The 17,030-nt window shown below is 42.3% G+C and overlaps 1 protein-coding gene across 1 annotated transcript in view; it reads right to left on the bottom strand.

Moving 5' to 3' along the window:
• The window catches only part of tnfsf10l (TNF superfamily member 10, like), a 62,145-nt gene extending 47,276 nt beyond the window's left edge, over positions 1-14,869 (bottom strand). The window contains exon 1 of the mRNA XM_023422688.2: positions 14,324-14,869. Within this exon, the coding sequence (XP_023278456.1) occupies positions 14,324-14,545 (222 nt within the window). The 5' untranslated portion in view covers positions 14,546-14,869. The remainder of the gene's footprint in view (positions 1-14,323) is intronic.
• Between the last annotated feature and the right edge of the window lie 2,161 nt (positions 14,870-17,030).

The following is a 17,030-nucleotide window of genomic DNA, read 5'->3' as shown; positions in this document are numbered from 1 at the left end:
TGCAATTTATGCCGAAGATACAAAACATTATTATAATTGTCTCCATCGCTGCTACGTCCTGCAAATCATACTGTAACACGGCTAAAAAAACGACAATTTAAGCTTTCATATCCATATTCCCTCATTCCTTATACATGCAATGTCATTTTCAGTGTATAAAACACATTTCTACACGTGGTGGTTCGGACTACAAACATGTCATCCCTTCGTCATCACTCTGTATTCATAGCTTATTGAATACTAACAGTGAAGGACGACACATCCTGCGTATCCTTCAATACGAGGCATCAAGAGGTTGTTCTTTACTTCCGCTCTCAAAAACTGCGAGGATGCGAGGCGGCGTGCCGTTATGTCCAGGGGAATGAAAACATGGTTCGCCATCAGGTATTTCACATGATCATTAATGAGGAACTTGGTTGGTTATAGTTTTAATGTTGTAGGGAGAAAAGACACAGTTTTTATTCCACTGCAGCAAAAGGTTTAAACTTTTATTAGAGGTGCCGATGTTACAGGCGGCACTGGAGACGCTCACATGTGAACCCACTGAGCCGAGGTCAAAGGTTATCACCAGCTGCCGTTACCGCTGTGACTGATCCAGAGGCTGCAAATCCGTGAAATGGACGCAGATAAAAGGCTGGGATTATTCACTGAGACGTTAAAAGTCGCGATGGCGGCGTGGCGAGCAGGATTCAAGAATCTGACGGAGCAGGAATGTTGAAATATAATTTTACTCGAATGAAGAATCAAAACAAACGCACGTACGTACACGAGCTTGACAAAGTGCTCGAGTGTGTGCAGTTGGTTCAGAATTCATTAGCATTTCCCGATGACAGAAAAATCCTCCAGAGAATGGATCCCACATGTTTTGCTCAGAATTTAAAATTTTCATTGTTACATTATTCACAATGTGGTTCTCATTCCAGCTGTGACTTGGATGGATGCAGCTTTGTTTGGTACCGGACTTGGAATTCAAAGCCACGCCGACCTGACCACACTTTAGAGCCTTTTCTGTTTATTGACATTTGTTTTTATTTGTGCAGCGTGCTGACGAGCGTTCAATGCTGTCAACACCGCCGACTCGCACATTCGCCAACCCCGATCCTGTTTGCGATCTGAACTGATGGGATTCTTTGCCGCTGTTACGTTGCTTCTGAGAATCTGAAGCAGGATGGTGAAGTTATTGGAAATAAGATCTCAGATTTTCGTTATTTCACACCAACGTTTTGCAGATTTTTAGCCAAGCTAGCGGGAAGGCTCTTCGGGACAGCAATGTTGGTTTGAGTTTGGTTCAACACTTTGGTCCAGACAGAAATATATCTCACATTTTAGTTTTTTATTAAGTGTTTCAACAACTATTGGATGGATTCAAGTCCCCAGAGGATTAATTATCACCTTAGTCTTCTTCTGACATTTTTATCTAGCGCCATCATCAAGTCAATATTGTCCAATACTTTGTCAAATGTTAGCACGCTAACTCTGTAAACTAAAGTTGGCGGTAAACATTATACCTGCTAAACATCAGCCTGTTAGCTTTGTCATTAGCATTAGCATTTAGCTCCAGCCCAACAGAACAACACATGTCTTTTTAAAACATTTCTGTCCCGTAAATACTGAAATGCTGCAATTTAAGGGACAAAATAATGAAATGTACAAAATACAAAAAACCTTTTATTCAATTTCAACTGGGATTCTGTGTCTCTGCTGTTTATATTTATTTTAGTTATTTCTGTGCCCAACCTCAACCTCAATGTGACTTCCTGATTAAATAAAGTGATTTTGGTCTTTTCAACCTTTTAAAATCTCTCCAAGTCGAACTCTAGATCTTTCTCATCTGTCCCATAATATTTTGGAAGCACCACGGCCTGGGATCCCTATTTTTATACTGGCAGGGAAACACAATCCCAGATTGGACACATGTTTTCATAATATTCTTGCAAGATTTTTATCTCCTCTACAAGAGACCAAGACATCCAAAACAAGACTTCTGTGTTTCTGTCCAAACAACTACAGTATGTTAGCATTTCTTTACTGGCTCTGGAAAGTCCTGGAATCGCTTGATTTGATTTAGATCCTTGCAAAAGACAACTGAGCCTTCAGTTACGATATCGAATTCCACTAAGATTTTAATACATACAAGAGCCAAGGATTTACGTATTTTAAGATGACTCACCGCGATGTTGATCTCAACATAATCAGTTTGGTGAGTCCTTCCTCCAAAGTCTAATTTCCTCGAGAGCTAAAATGTCGGCGTTACGGTGCCGTAACTCTCGCCTCCCAGCCAACGTCTGCTTTCGTAACCTTTGCTCGGCTCCAGCTCTTAACAGACAAAAAGTCTACCAAAAAAAAAAAACGACAACATTATTTAAAAGTCACAGCCTTGAAGGGAAGCTTTAACCGGCTGCTTGACAGGTTCATGATTTCACCTCTGTTCCAAGAGTTTTTCTTATTAAGGTTTTCCGTTCAGCGGTTGCAGACAAAGCCAAAATCCGCGCTCAGAGTTTGATTCATCAGTTCATGGATGACCTGTGATCACACATGTACAAGATTTTAATGAGCTAGAGTTGTGTTATGGAGCACAGAGCCAAACATTTGCTTCAGTTTTGAGCTCCGTGCAGCGCTGAGATATTGGAACATCGGCGATAATGCGTTTGTGGTTTTTTGATCTTACAAAAGGAACGATGACGGGTTGCAACGCCCCCGCACGAAAAATGCCAAAACCGCCAAGTGTTCCTCGAAGTCAATGAGACATGAAAGAGACAAAGGGACGGCCAACACTAAGGTTTATGGAGGAGGGAACTGTGGTGGAAGTGGGCGGAAAGATACAAAAGATAATTGGGGAGAGATTAGAGGAGAGAGGAGAAAAGAGTTCACTGGTTGTTTAATTGGTACAGAAATGAGAGCTGACAGAGGGACGGGAGGGTCTCGTTACCCTGTTCGGAGTCAAAACGCTGATATCAGAGGGAGAACAAGAGTGTGTGTGTGTGTGTGTGTGTGTGTGTGTGTGTGAGGGAGGAAAACATTGGACTAGACAGACTTCAGCTGACACTAACAAGCCCTCCTTCTTGTGCCAGGACAGAGATGTCGGCCCATTCCCAGGGTTAGATCATGTCAGTCCAGCGAAGAACTTTCCATCCAATCAACCATTGGCTAACCAGGTGACACACACACACACACACACACACATTTGCACACAGCAGTAAATGAGGTAACTTCACTTTCATTTTCTTTGTGTCTATTACATTCCTCTGCCTGACAATGGCCATACACCAATTATGTCTACAGTTACACACAGTCACAAAGGTTTTGTGCACAAATACAGGATATAGTGCACACACACATACAGTTTACACAAACGTTGGACAGACACACTGGCTTCCAATATAACGGCCTGTTATTGCCCCTTTTATTAACTACTGGATTGCAGCCATTCAAGAAATCACTTTCCATGACAGTTTTAATAACTAGCCAAACTATAAATGGAATAAAAGAAAGAAATAAAGAAAGAAAATACTTTTCTTTAAAGGGGCAGTCAGCTCTGACTGTCCTGTATTACAAAACATAACTGAGGCAACTTTGACTTGTTGTGGTGTTGTGGCTGTCGTGGTGACCATGGCTGCACCTGACATTTATTGTCCTTATCCATCAATCAGCAGACTCGTAATCGTTTGGTTTATAAGTTTTCAGAAATAGAGAAAAATAACTTTCAGCAGCTGATGTCTTATCTTTGATCTTCCTGTTGATCGACTAAAATCAGAACAGCTCTACTGGTGATGTTGGGGATTTGTGAGCCGACAGTTTCACTCATTATTCAGCTAATTTAAAACATTTTCCACAACATGAATGCAACATAAACAAATTCCAGGTTTTTGGGTGAAGCCCACGAGTGTGTGTGTTGCCTCAGAGCTGCTAAACCTGAAGGGATTTCAGGAGATTTCGGTAGTTCTGTTAATGCCATGATGGTTTGAAATGCAGTTTTGATAGGATTTTTTTTTAGTGGAAAAGAAAAAAGATGGTAAGACAATGGTCACATTCGAAAACAGCATCTACTATAAGCGATTTATTTTTGCAGCCTGTCCATCACTTGTACTGATTGTTTAGCTACATCTGGTACAATAAAGGTATTTTACATTGTCCCTCTTAAATATAAAATAATACATAAAATAAACCTTGAAAACCCATTTTCTTTCTCTTTTATTTCCTTTTCTCTTTTCCCCCCTTTTCCCACTTTTGTCACCTCCCACCAAACTCAAGGTTTCGCTGTGGTTTGACTGGACATGTTCCAACAGAGCGAAGCAGCTTCTCTTCTGCCCCTGTCTTTGGTATGATACATGTGTGGATGGAGAAGGGTGGGGAAGTATGGCTTTGGTTACCATGTGATGGGAGCCACATGCTGCCCTTACAGTGGAAATGAAGGAAGATGGATGGACGAGAAAAAGGACATTTTGTTGTAGGGAGGTCGACGCTGAGGAGACCTTCCATGCATTACGTCTTTATCCATCTGTTTCCTAGTAACGCTATAAATTACAAAATAGTTTGTAAAGCCTTTTATTTACGTCAGCTGGGCAATTTCGCACAGGAACCGGCATCATTCTTTCATTATCGGATCATATATGGGAGTAAAAGCTCAAGCATGGACTCCATTACTCTGCAAAGTCTGTATCATTTAACAAGCACACACTAAAAAAAAAAGCTGGACTCTGATCTGACGCCAACAAACTCTTTCTCAGGTAACTAAAAGACCGGCCTGCTGCTCGGTCGTGGCTTCGGTATTATCTTAGCTTTGAATTGATTTCTTCATTATTCTGATGAAGTTGTTGAACTGATATGAGAATGGTAACGCTGACCAAAGTAGCTGGTAGCTGTTATATGCAGATATTGAACAACAACATGCTACTTTTTGTTGCTTGTGTGCCTTTCTAGAGCTGAAATCATGAATCAATTGATTATTTAGTTGATCAAAAACAAATTAATCCTCAATAATTTTGATTTCTTATTAGATTCAAAAGCAAAAAATGGTTTAAAATGTTTTGTATTCTCTCAAGTCACCTTGAGTTCTTGGAAGCTGTGATGGGAATTTTCCTCTATTCCAAATAATCAATGGATTATTAGAGAAAATAATTGTTACATTAATCTATAATGAAAATAATTCTTAGTTGCACCTTTTTCTCCTTGCCTCAGTAAAAAAAAAAAGAAGCTGGTTCAAAAACACCTTCAGAGGCACAAACACTTCATGAAGTGGATGTTGAATAGCTGCTGTATGAGATCAGCCAGCAATAATGGTAATCAAAGTTAATGTGAAAATGTGGATTTAAGCCTTTAAGTCAACAGGAAACCTGCAAACTCTGCAGCTCGACATGCTGTGAAGACGAGGGAGCGGTGAGGACGCGACGCTGCTACCAGGTTTACAGGAAAGTTAGCTGCGCTGGAATCAGCTACCAGATGTGACGGGGGCTTCATTAGGAGCTTCAATGCCCTCCAATCATTTATCAGCACTTTATAGCCATGTTGACTGAGCAAACAAAGTGATAACACACAGCGCGGCACCAGCTGTTGGCACACACACACACACACGTGCGCACACACACACACACACAGCTGTAGCCACATCCTAATGAGCATTCCAACATGGGAACGTAAATATCCTGTTTTCACGTGTCAAGCTGTTAAACCAAGGTTGTGTGTGTGTGTGTGTGTGTGTGTGTGTGTGTGTGTGTGTGTGTGTGTGGTGGATCTGTACTCTATCAGATCAGCAGACTCTTCTCCTGTTCTGTGATATGATTAATCTTTTTCCTCTCCATCTTTCTTCTCTTTCAGTTTCCCTTCTTCCTTGTTTCTGACAATTTATGTGACTCAGGAGATGTTTTTTTTTTCACGTGTTGCGGTGAAGACACTCGACATGGTTTATAACAACTACTGTCTTTGAGATCGAGCTCTCAGGAGGCCTTTAAATTTAAGTCACGTGGGCAGCTGCAGTGAAGTGGAGTAGTGTATTTAACAATTGCTTTGTGGTGTATCTCCTTTATCCTCAGAGATAAACAAGAAAGACTCCATTGTGAAAGCTCGCAAACCCTTGTCCAACACACTTGCACAATTTCCCAAAGAATTGTGGGATTTAAAGGTGCATTTAAAAATCACTTAAAATTGCACATGGAGATATTTATAACCTGGTTATTTTGTAATTTTACAACGTTACTGTTGATCTTCTTACTTCAGCATTTTGCAAAATAAGCTTATTTGCCTTCTTGTTGATAAATGTGAAGCAACTAGTTAGCTTAGCTTAGCATAAAGACTGGAAACAGAGGGAAACAGCTAGCCGGGCTCTGTATAGACCTATAAATACAACTAAAGCTCACAAGTTAACTGGTTATATCTTGTTTGTTTAATGCATGCAAAGTAAAAGCAGCATGTTGTATTTTTCACCTTCTGAAATTGGGCAGGATTACACAGGATTAATTGTAAAATAAAGGGTATGCTTTGCTAAACTCCAACATCTTAAAATCTCATTAAATCTGTCTTTAAGTTTATAAAAAAATTGTTTTAGAAAACAACATCCACACTGTATCAGGGTATAAACTACACAGTCAGTATTGTTCAAACCCAGGATGATAGTAGCTGTAACATTTCTTCCCCAGAAAATGTTCCAGATTTCACACAGTTGCTCAAAATTGAAACCGACATATTTGGTGTTTTTGCAAATTTCGGGAACTTGACTAGAATTTTCAATAAAGTTCTGTGGGTTTGAACGGTGCTCAGCTGCACGACAGTACCCACAGAAAAATCCTGCCTCATCGCCAATTCATCATTTAAAGGGACAGTCCACCATTTCTATCACAGTTTATTGTTTTTGGAGTTTGACCCACAGTAGCTGAAGTTGGGATGTCTCCGCCTCTGCTGCTATAATTTGGACTGTTGTTTATCTCTGTCTACATCCTGCTGTGCAACAGATTAAAACCCACATGCAGAGTATTTTCCAGATCTCATCTCTTTCATGCACAAGGCTCATCCTCCTCCTCATCATCTCCGCCTGTCCTCTCCCTTCACTTTTGTCTCTTTCAACTCTCAGTCCCACTTTCTCATCTTTCCTCTGATCCCTGTCTTCCTTTTCATCTTCGTCCAAATGACCTGGTCGTGAAAACACTGGAGCGTGCGTGCATGAATGTGTCTCCGTAAGTCTCAAAACACATGTGTGTGTCCCTGACAGTGTTTCAGTGACTATATTACCTGGCTGGTAAAAGAAAAATCCAATGGGGAACGTCAGGAAAGTGGGTCAGGAAACTTCTTTCTTTTCTATGTGTCATATTTGACTGCGGTGTTTTTGGTAAGCACGAAGAAACAAACCCATTAGTGTCAGAAAAAGGCCAGGATTTGGTCTCTCTGTGTGCGCCAGCCAACAGAAACTGCAAGATATTTAACTGACTTCATTTCGGCCCTGTCATCGTCATTTACTCGTGAAGACACACAACAAAACGCAACGCTCTTCCTACTTGGTTTGCACGATGCTCATTTAAGCCAACCATTTTGCGTGTTACACCCATATAAACACCTTACGTAACTTTGGAGACATGCCCAAGGCCTGTTTAGATGCACACACACACACACACACACACACATACATTGGCAGAGAACCATTTAACTTCTAAACTCCTGCCTCCTAAAAGAAAAAAAGAAAGAAAAAAAAATGCTTGTGTCACTCCTGAAAAATTCGTCCCCCCTCCCTCGAGCCCTCAAACTGACTGTAACTGGATTCTCTAACGTGGACTTGAACCATAACACACAGAGACTGCAGGGGGGCGGGAGGTGAAAAGACAGAGAGAGAGAGAGAGAGAGAGAGAGGAGTGATAGATAGAGTGAGGGAGAATAGTGTATTTTGGCAATGGAGTCTGGTGTGGGATGTTTATATTAGTAGCCTCGAATTAAATCCAAATATTTGAAGTGATGGATTTGATTTTACACAAAACTGGTTGCTAATGATAAACAAGCATGCACCTGTATGCTATGGTATTCACACACACACACACATACACACACACTGATGCGCAGTTATCCTTGTAAGGACATGGCGTTGACTTCCACTGATTGCGGACCGGGACCTCAGAAATGACGTTTTGCCTCATTAGGACCAAGTCCCCATTAGGACTACTGGTCCTCACAAGGTTGGTGTATGCACCAGAAAAGGTCCCAAAGAGGTAACAACACATACACACACACACACGACACCAAACCCCCTGTGATGCACACGTGTCACATCCCCCCCCCCACACACACAACACACATCAGAAACACGCACATTGGCGTTCTTGTTAGGGCGTTCATTGATTCTGTAATGGTCACCTCAACCTTGCCCCTTCCTAATAAAACCTGATCCGGTGTGAACGTTTGGGATAAACACAGAGAGGATTTATGTTCTAATGGAACAACCATCCCATACTGTTCTATACCGCCGCCATAGGAGGTTATGTCAGAAACGTCTTGGCAACAGCAGCTGAGGCCACACAAGGAGGCCGGACTGGAGAAATGGTTATGTGTGTGTGTGTGTGTGTGTGTGTGTGTGTGTGTGTGTGTGTGTGTGAGAGAAGGGGGTGAGATCGACTGATATTAAAATGCTGATAACACTATTTTCTACTCGTTATCTTCGGACATGCCCACAAACCAGAGAGACTTCTGGTAACTTGTCTAGCTGTGTTCCACTCACTTAAAGTGCCACACGTTCCTGTGATACCACGCCAAGTGGGCGACTCAGTCGTTCAGAGTTCACATGTTTGATTTCCAGCAAACGAGTCCAGCCTAAATCTGTAAGCGTGAGCGAGCAGTTACCGACACAGCTGAGATTATGTAACGCCAGCTCTAAAATTCCACTGAAATGTGGCCGTGTGGTTATATTTGTTTGGGAACATTGTTGACATGTCCACAGATTGTTTTCCTACTTGCCGTGGTCAGATTAAGGCATTCTTCTCTTGTTTTGACAGTTAACAGTAGAAACATACAGGCAGAATATTTGCTGAGAGAAAGTCGGGTGTCAGGTGGAACTGATCTTGGGGACAGTGTGATTACAACCACTGGGACATGTTGATGCCACCTGGTATTTGTTTTTTAAAGAAACCATTAATGGGAGTCTGGAGAGTCAGCAAACAAATGTCTGTTTGATGATTCAAGCTTAAATAAGCCCTATAACAGGGTTGTGTAGCATCAAAGTCGCCTCGTACACTCGTAGACCATTAGTTTCTTTATCAGCGAATCTGCTGATTCATTTCTCGATTAGTCGATGAATTGCTTCATGAAAAAATCCCGTTACAATTCCCCAACAATAATGGAAGCAGCTGATTCATTTTCTGTTGATCGACTCATCAGTTAATTTGACTAATCGTTGCAGACGTGCCTGTATCTATAGCGATTTTTCGTCCATTCTCCACGGCAACAGTTGTTGCCGAGGCCAAACAAGCTGAAAATGATCTAAACACAAATCTGAGGAGAGCAGTTCCAACTCTGATCCATGTGAGTTGTGAGTTCAGCGCTGTCGACTGTAAGCTCTCAAAATGTAATTATATGGTTCTCTGACACTGAGATCCTCTGTTATGGCTGGTAGGAGGAGGATATTTTATCTGAATACCATATCTACTTTTAAAGTTTTCTAGCTTTACTGCAGCAATAACACCTAATCCAACACCGAGACTGAGATCTGATGCTGAAACTACAGCAGGTCCCTTGTGGGCTGGAAAATGTTGAATGTTTGGAGGGATTTTCCTCTTTCTGTGATCGGAGGTCATCAGGTCATCACACAGATTTAAAAAAAAAAAAAAAAAATTCACACAAAGACACAGTTAAATCACAAAAACACAGACGGGAAAGACAAAAATTGGTGATTTCTCTGGCAAAGTGGACCACACACATCCACACACACACACACACACCTAACAAACAGCCACATTCTGTCTGAATCAGACCACACACACACACACAGACACACACTCATGCACACATGCAAACAGAGCGGGAGTATTGTTGCATGTAAGGGTGAGTCAGAGTCTGTCAGTGACCCCAAACAATAATCAAGTGGACCAGTGAAGTGTAAGGAAAGGACACACAATCAGGGTAACTGCACACTTACGCCTACAAACCCATACACACACACACACACATACACACACACAGAAATGAGTGTGTTGTTTGTTTGTCGGTGGAGTCAACGAGTGCAACAAACATCAAAGACTCAGTTTTATACAAAATGAAATAGTGGAATTGTTACAGATCTGGAGCCTCATCTGACGCAGATCAGGGAAGTCATAAACTATGAGGACATGAATCAGGTTTTAATCCAGATACGTGACGCAACATAAAGACTTTCCTCATAACTGCAGCTGAAACATGGTCCGTGTAGTTGAATCTTGAGTCCAGTTTTTCATCCACAGCGATAAAAAAGAAAAGGATGTCCAGATACATAATGTATAAACAATCTGCATCTGATATAGTGTTAAGCTTATAAAATCCACCTTTGATTTCTATCAAACAACATGCTCATACGTTATAAATTTAAAGGTCCTATATGGTATAAAGGTAGATTTCCATGTGTAGTTTGATTATAAAGCAGGTCTAGGTTTGGTATTAATACTGTGAAAGTATCAAAGTCCACTGAGTCTTAAAACGAGCCGTCAAGACTTCCTGTAACTTTGTGATGTCACAACAAAACAGTCAGCACCCTCAGCGATGCCCCAAGCGCTCAAAGAGTGTTACATAGGGCTGCATCTAATTTCTATTTGTCATCAATGAGTATTTCTTTTTTTGATTCATCTTTTTTTTGGATAAAATGTTTTCAAAAAGAGGAAAATCACCCATCACAGCTTCCTAAAGAGCAACAGTTTTGTCTGAAGTCCAGAACCAAAAGTGTGAAGTCGGTAGCTTATTCACAGGTGACTGAATGTTTGTATAGCTCAAACTTGATATACCCCTAAGTTCTGTATATTTGTGTCTAGTAGCTTTGCACAGTGTGTCTCATCCAGCAGCAGCAATGGAGTAAAACAAAAACCCCACAGAGGTCATGCACCCACGGGACCAGGATCTTCTGTATTTACATGTGTGTGTTTGTTTGTGTGTGAATGCGGCAGCGCTGAGGCAACACTGGAGCGTTCCTCATTATATGATGTTCATTGTTCCCAGTATTCCTTTGTCTTACCCAGGCTGGCATGGGGGTGTTAACTCCAGTGCGATTCAAAGAAGGGCCTGTTTCCAGATTAAAAATAGCTGGCCTTCGCATGAGAACCAGGGGATCCCCCACATGCAGACACAAAGCTCCATGTTTTCCATTTCGTCTGCGTCCAGTATCAACACTAAACTATTCCTTATGTGACTTCCTGCCACCTCTGATGTGTAAGAGGAGAAAAACTCAAATCAACGCATTATTCAAGTTGTAAAATAGCTGTTTAATCCATGAATAAGTCATGATTCATTTTATGATCTCATCAATAAAGTAATAAAGTCAGTTTTAACACGTTTCTACAGACGCCTTTTGCCTATTCAACATCGGTGCCAATAAGTCAATTGGAAGCAGACATGACCAAAGTCTAATATAGTTGCCTTTATATTTTTTTCCTGTCATGAGAGGCAACAAGGGGTCAAATATGAAACAGAAAACTGGGCCTAACATACACTGTAACCAGAAACCATTTATCCTTCACTATATTTCTAACGTTGCTGTTAAATTTGCCTTGAAATGTCACTCAAACGGGTGTTTTCCAACAACTGCGCCAGAGGGCTGATATGTTAAAGGTCCCATATTGTATAAAAGTAGATTTCCATGTGTTGTTTGATCATAAAGCAGGTTTAGATTCTATATTAATACTGTGAAAGTATCAGAGCCTCAGTCCACAGAGAGAAATGCACACAGCCTGTATTCAGAAACTGAGCCTTTAAACCAGCCGTCGGGACTTCCTGTAACTTTGTGATGTCACAACAAAACGGTCACAGCTCTCAGCCATGCCCCAAGCACCGCCCACCTGGACCCATCCTTGCAAATCTTGCAGGATTTGGTTTCTCTGAGTGTTTTACCTGAAATCTCCTATATTTTTATTGGATCACTCAAAAACCAGTCAGCCAATCAGAAGAGAGGCTCCGAGCCTCCTCTCGTCTGATTGGCTCACTGACTTGTTGTTACTGGAGCTCCAGAGAGAAGACTAAACGAGGGGATGTAAAATTACATTGAGATGGTTTTTGGTTCTTATAACCACAAATAGATCAACACTTTAAATAAAAAAGGAAAAGTTTAAAATATGGGACCTTTAATTTATCATCTAATATAAACTTTGACCCTCTGTCTTCACATAGTCACTCGTGCCATGAATGTGCCTGTTCTCTGTGAGTTTAACCAGACCAAAGTAATTTCATTAATCAAGACAAGAACCTGTATCTCAGCTATCCTGAGCTATTTATAGCAGCGTATCATAAGATTATACACTATTTCTGGCCTGGATTTCCCCTGCTCCATGAAACGTTGTCAAGGACTTTAAACCAAAACCTCAGCATCTGTCTTCCTTCAAAAAAAAAAGAAGAAGCAGCTTTGATCAGCTACATGATGACCACTACATCTGCAATGGGAGTTTTCCCAAAGGAGGTTACAAAGGCTGAATTGTCAGACATGATGGGGATTTTAAAATACACCAAGCAGCAAAAAAGTCTTCTGGACTCATGTTTGCACTTGTTGCTCATTTAATGTCGTCTATGCGAACTTGCTAAAAAGCTACAGATTTGATCCTTTCGGTTTACAAATGCTTTTCCATCACAGTGGACAAGAAAACGTCAGATGTCATATCTCCTTCTTCCTCATTCCCAAGAGGACTTGATAAGAAAGATAAGCCTCCATTTTCAGCCTCTTCCCGCTCAATGAAAACGTGGTAGAGATATTCTGAAAACTCAAGTTTTTGGATTTCAGGATGAAGTTCTCCTCCGTCCTGCTGAAAGCTGCAGGCGACACGTGTTCCCCGGTGGAGGTCTTCGACAACGCACACCTGTGTAACTTGTACGAACGTCCACCAGAAGCCGTGACACGTTTCACATCTCCTGACAGACGTTGGCTCTCGTGTGGCAGAGGCTCAGCAGCACGCCTGCCGAAGCCGGCTTCCTCTCTCTGACGGGGTATAGTTACAGTTTAAATGAGCCTCTTGCTGGGGTTCACACATCAGCTTCCAACTTCATCCCTGCAGATTTACCAAATGACCAATATGTAACCCCGTCCCCAATGTAGAGTATCAGCTCACTGTAGAACTCACCTCAACTCATGCCAAACTCTGTGTGTGAGCTTTTCCTCGGAAACAGAGAAAAGAGGAAGCCACAGATGGAGTCATGGCTCTTTATCTTTATTATTGCACCTATATCAGTCTTAAAAAGACTGATAAGCGCATTTCTGCCTCCCTGCACTGAGCGCTTATGAGTTCATCTGTAATCACTGTACTTTCAACAGCATCTCTCACCAAGTAGCAGATTTAACTCCAGGACAAAGAAACCCTGTCCGTTTTGACTTTGAGGAGCTGCAGCAGTGTCAGAGGCAAAGCTGAACAATTTCAATAGTGAAGGTTCAAACCTCAAATGCTCTGACCTCAAAATGTGTTCATTAAAACACCTTTTAGCATCACTATACGTTCACAGCTGACAGCTACAGGCGCGTGAGAGCAGTATCATGTTTATCTAAAGAGATAACAATGGCTTGGGGATGTCCCCCCTCCATCACTGCATATTTCATCTCTGCACACCACATCTGTAACCTACTTCAAGGCGATCCTGCTCGACAGCTTCTGACTGCTCTTTGCCTGTCACCAAATGGCTCCAACATGTTTCCCTCACGCACGCAATTTAACCCGTTTAGTTCAATAAACGCTGCCGGACAGACAGACGCGCTTATTGCCCCTCTGCCTCCACTCGCTTGGAGATCCCGGATCACATTCTTTGAAGGAGTTGGAAAGCGGGGGCGAGCTTCTCCAGAGCTGACTTACTCCTTAAAACAAAAATGTCACTCCAGCTCCCGGGAAACGCAAAATGATCATTTCTATGAAAATCTGCTCTCAAGTCTTACTTTTTATATCAGCTATTCCAGCGTATAACCTCCTATTGTGCACAAATGTGGCTATTTGTTCGTGTTTCTCAGTCATAGTGAGAGTGTATGTGTGTCATTCAGCTGTAAGTTTAACCTCATGCTGATTTTACTTGTCAGTTCAATGCCCAATAGAGAATTTCTCCAGGTTTTTATGCTGTGAAAAGTTGACAAACTTCCCACAAAGAGCCGCATGAAACCCAGCGTGCAGCACACAAACTCGTAAAGCGAGTGGAAAGCGGCTCTTACCTCTGATATGGACATGTTCAGGTAGACAAAGAGCCCCGTGGTGGAGGCAATTTGCAGCACCACCACCACTATGACCACCATCGCCACCCACATCTTGGACGGCGCTTCCTTGCGCCTCGTCCCGCTCGGCCCGCCGGCCGGGACCATCATGTAGGTGGTGGACTCGCTGCTCACCGATCTGAAATAATCCTGGTGCTGCTGCTGTGCGTTCGGAGTGGCCATGGCATTCCCGACGCATGAGGAGACTCGTGAACAAACCAACAGCAAAACAACGGCAGCCACACAACAGCCTCCACGCAACTTGACCGACTGACCGAAAACTGGAGCAAAGTTAGATCTCCATGCGTCCGCGGCTGCCAGCGGAGCTTTTCCCCCGGAGCTCAGCGGGAGAGGCGAGGAGAGGAGAGGGAGAGAGAGAGAGGAGAGCAAGCTGGAGAGAGAGAGGGAGAGAGAGAGAGAGAGAGAGAGAGAGGCGAGCTCAAAGTTAAAGCTTGGACGTGTCCATGTCTGTTCAGCTACTCAGCTGCTGCGTAAAGTGGGAGCTGTTGCAGGAGGCAACGCTGGACCGATGAGCAACAGAGAGAGAGAGAGAGAGAGAGAGAGGGAGCAGCAGAGGGGCTGGGCTACCCTCCTCATCACCCTGGAGCGGTGGAGGAATGCTCTCTCTCTCTCTCTCTCTCTCTCTCTCTCTTCTCTCTCTCTCTCTCTCTCTCTTCTGTCTAGGCTACAAAAGCATTCAAACAGTTGTTTTTCTTTCATTATTTGCCAATTTTCACTTAGCGGGCAACTAAAAAAATGCAACTTTTCTGCAGCTCATATCTCAAAATGTTTATTTTTCTTTTCAGATCTGGGGTCTTCACATATTTACAATGTATTGTATTTTTTTACCTCATTTAAGAAAATGCAACTCCTGACTCTTCATGTCACTGTGGAGCGGACAGTGAGAGTTCAGACTTCCTTCTACAGTCACACTGTGTCCACTCAAGATTTTATGCCTTTACACAGTCTGTGTTAAAGGCTTTTATCAGTTCTCAGCCACAGATGTGAGGATGTTGACATCGAGGCTCAGGTTGAGCTGACAGAGGGCGCTGTCTCTCTGACTCTGCTCAGATTTTAAGAGCAGCTGAAGCAGAGATGAAATATGAATCAGTTAATAGTTTTTCTTTTCATGAATAGTTTTTACAAAATCACAGGTTACAGCTTCTGAAATGTGAATATTTACTAGTTTGGGACTGTTGGTTGAACATTTATACCAAACGATCAATATGTTAATAAAAAGCAGATTAATCAATAATGAAAATAATCATTTGCTGCAGCTGTAGTTTGAAGCTTTTTGTAAAAAATTGATGGTTTATTCTTGATAGTAAAAAACATTGATGCAAGCAATTTCTTTTTCTTTGACCTCCCTTTAAATCTTTGTGTTGTGAGCTGCTGTTGTCAGTGTGTGTGTGTGTGTGTGTGTGTGTGTGTGTGTGTGTGTGTATATGTCTGTGGTCTGTTGTAGAGATTTACACTGTTTGAGAGCAAATATTTGCTCAGCACCCTCCAGTTTATCACTGTGAAACAAGTGCAGTCATGGTTAAATATTTAAACTTCAGTTTCCAAACACATCACAGAGCTGCACTCAGGCCACAGACCGAGGAGACGTTCAGTCCCCAGGTGACGGACGCAGCGTCTAGGTTTGATTGCTGCTTGACAAAGAAGAAAAGCAGAGATTTGTCAGCTTCATCGTCCGAGTTTGTTTTTGGACACAGACTCTCGTGATGCAGCTCACATTTTTCTCTGAATAAGAACAAAGGCTTTATGAGAAGGAGACAGGCAGAAACTGTGTTTACAGCTCAGCTCTAAACAACGACCCTTCCTTTGTTTCCTCTCCATCACCGCAAACAGCTGGAAAGCAGCGTGTGATGCAGTGTGTGTATGCCCAGCGTCAGAGCTGTTTATCGAGGATGGGCGGCAGATGAGCTTGGGTCGCCGCCAGTCCAACAGCTCTGCACCATCAGAGGACCACCGTACTTTTCTCCTCCTGGTTAGAAGAAGCAAGTCATTCTCAGGATGAGGCCCAGACTGGGGTTGGAACCAAATCAGGAAACCAGGATCACGATCTGAGGGCTTTTTTGTCTGCACTCGCTGCCTTTTGATTTGTCAAAGTTGTTGTCGAATGCGAGTGGGATCCAAGCAGATTCTGGCACGGTCCCTGGAGTTTTTGCACCAGATGTGAAAGCCATCCATTCCACTGACTGGGACTTGACATGCCTGTATACTCTCAGTACAAGTCGCCCAACAAGAATGGTTAAATCCACAGCATTGCTTTCCATGTCAACAAAAACGGTTCTGACAGAAAGTGGGTTTGAAGTTGACTCCTTGAGGATGCAACGTTTAAGTCTCCATGATATTTCAGCACTGCATCGTCTTGAGTTCGACCTATGAAACGGCCAAATCTCTACATCACTCCACACCTGCTCTGATGCCTCTAGTTAAAAGCCTTAATGTGCAATTATCTCAGAGTGATGTGGAAGAGATTAAATATCTCTGTTTGGTAATAGTGTGGCTATTAAAGTTGCTTTGAAAAAGTTTTCGTCCAATCTCTTTTGTTTCTTTTTCAGTCCAGAATCCAATATCTTTCTTACCAGAAGTTCACCACAGGCAACATCCTCTGGGAAGGCCTCCAGAATAGAGATGCCAAAGCCTGTTGTTTTAAAGTGAA

Source organism: Seriola lalandi, unplaced genomic scaffold (genome assembly GCF_002814215.2).
Source record: "Seriola lalandi dorsalis isolate HSWRI2012SDOR001 ecotype SW California unplaced genomic scaffold, Sedor1 jcf7180002054684, whole genome shotgun sequence".
NCBI classification, from domain to species: domain Eukaryota; kingdom Metazoa; phylum Chordata; class Actinopteri; order Carangiformes; family Carangidae; genus Seriola; species Seriola lalandi.
The sequence above is the reverse complement of the archived record's forward strand: the minus strand, read 5'-3'. Positions and strand labels throughout refer to the sequence as shown.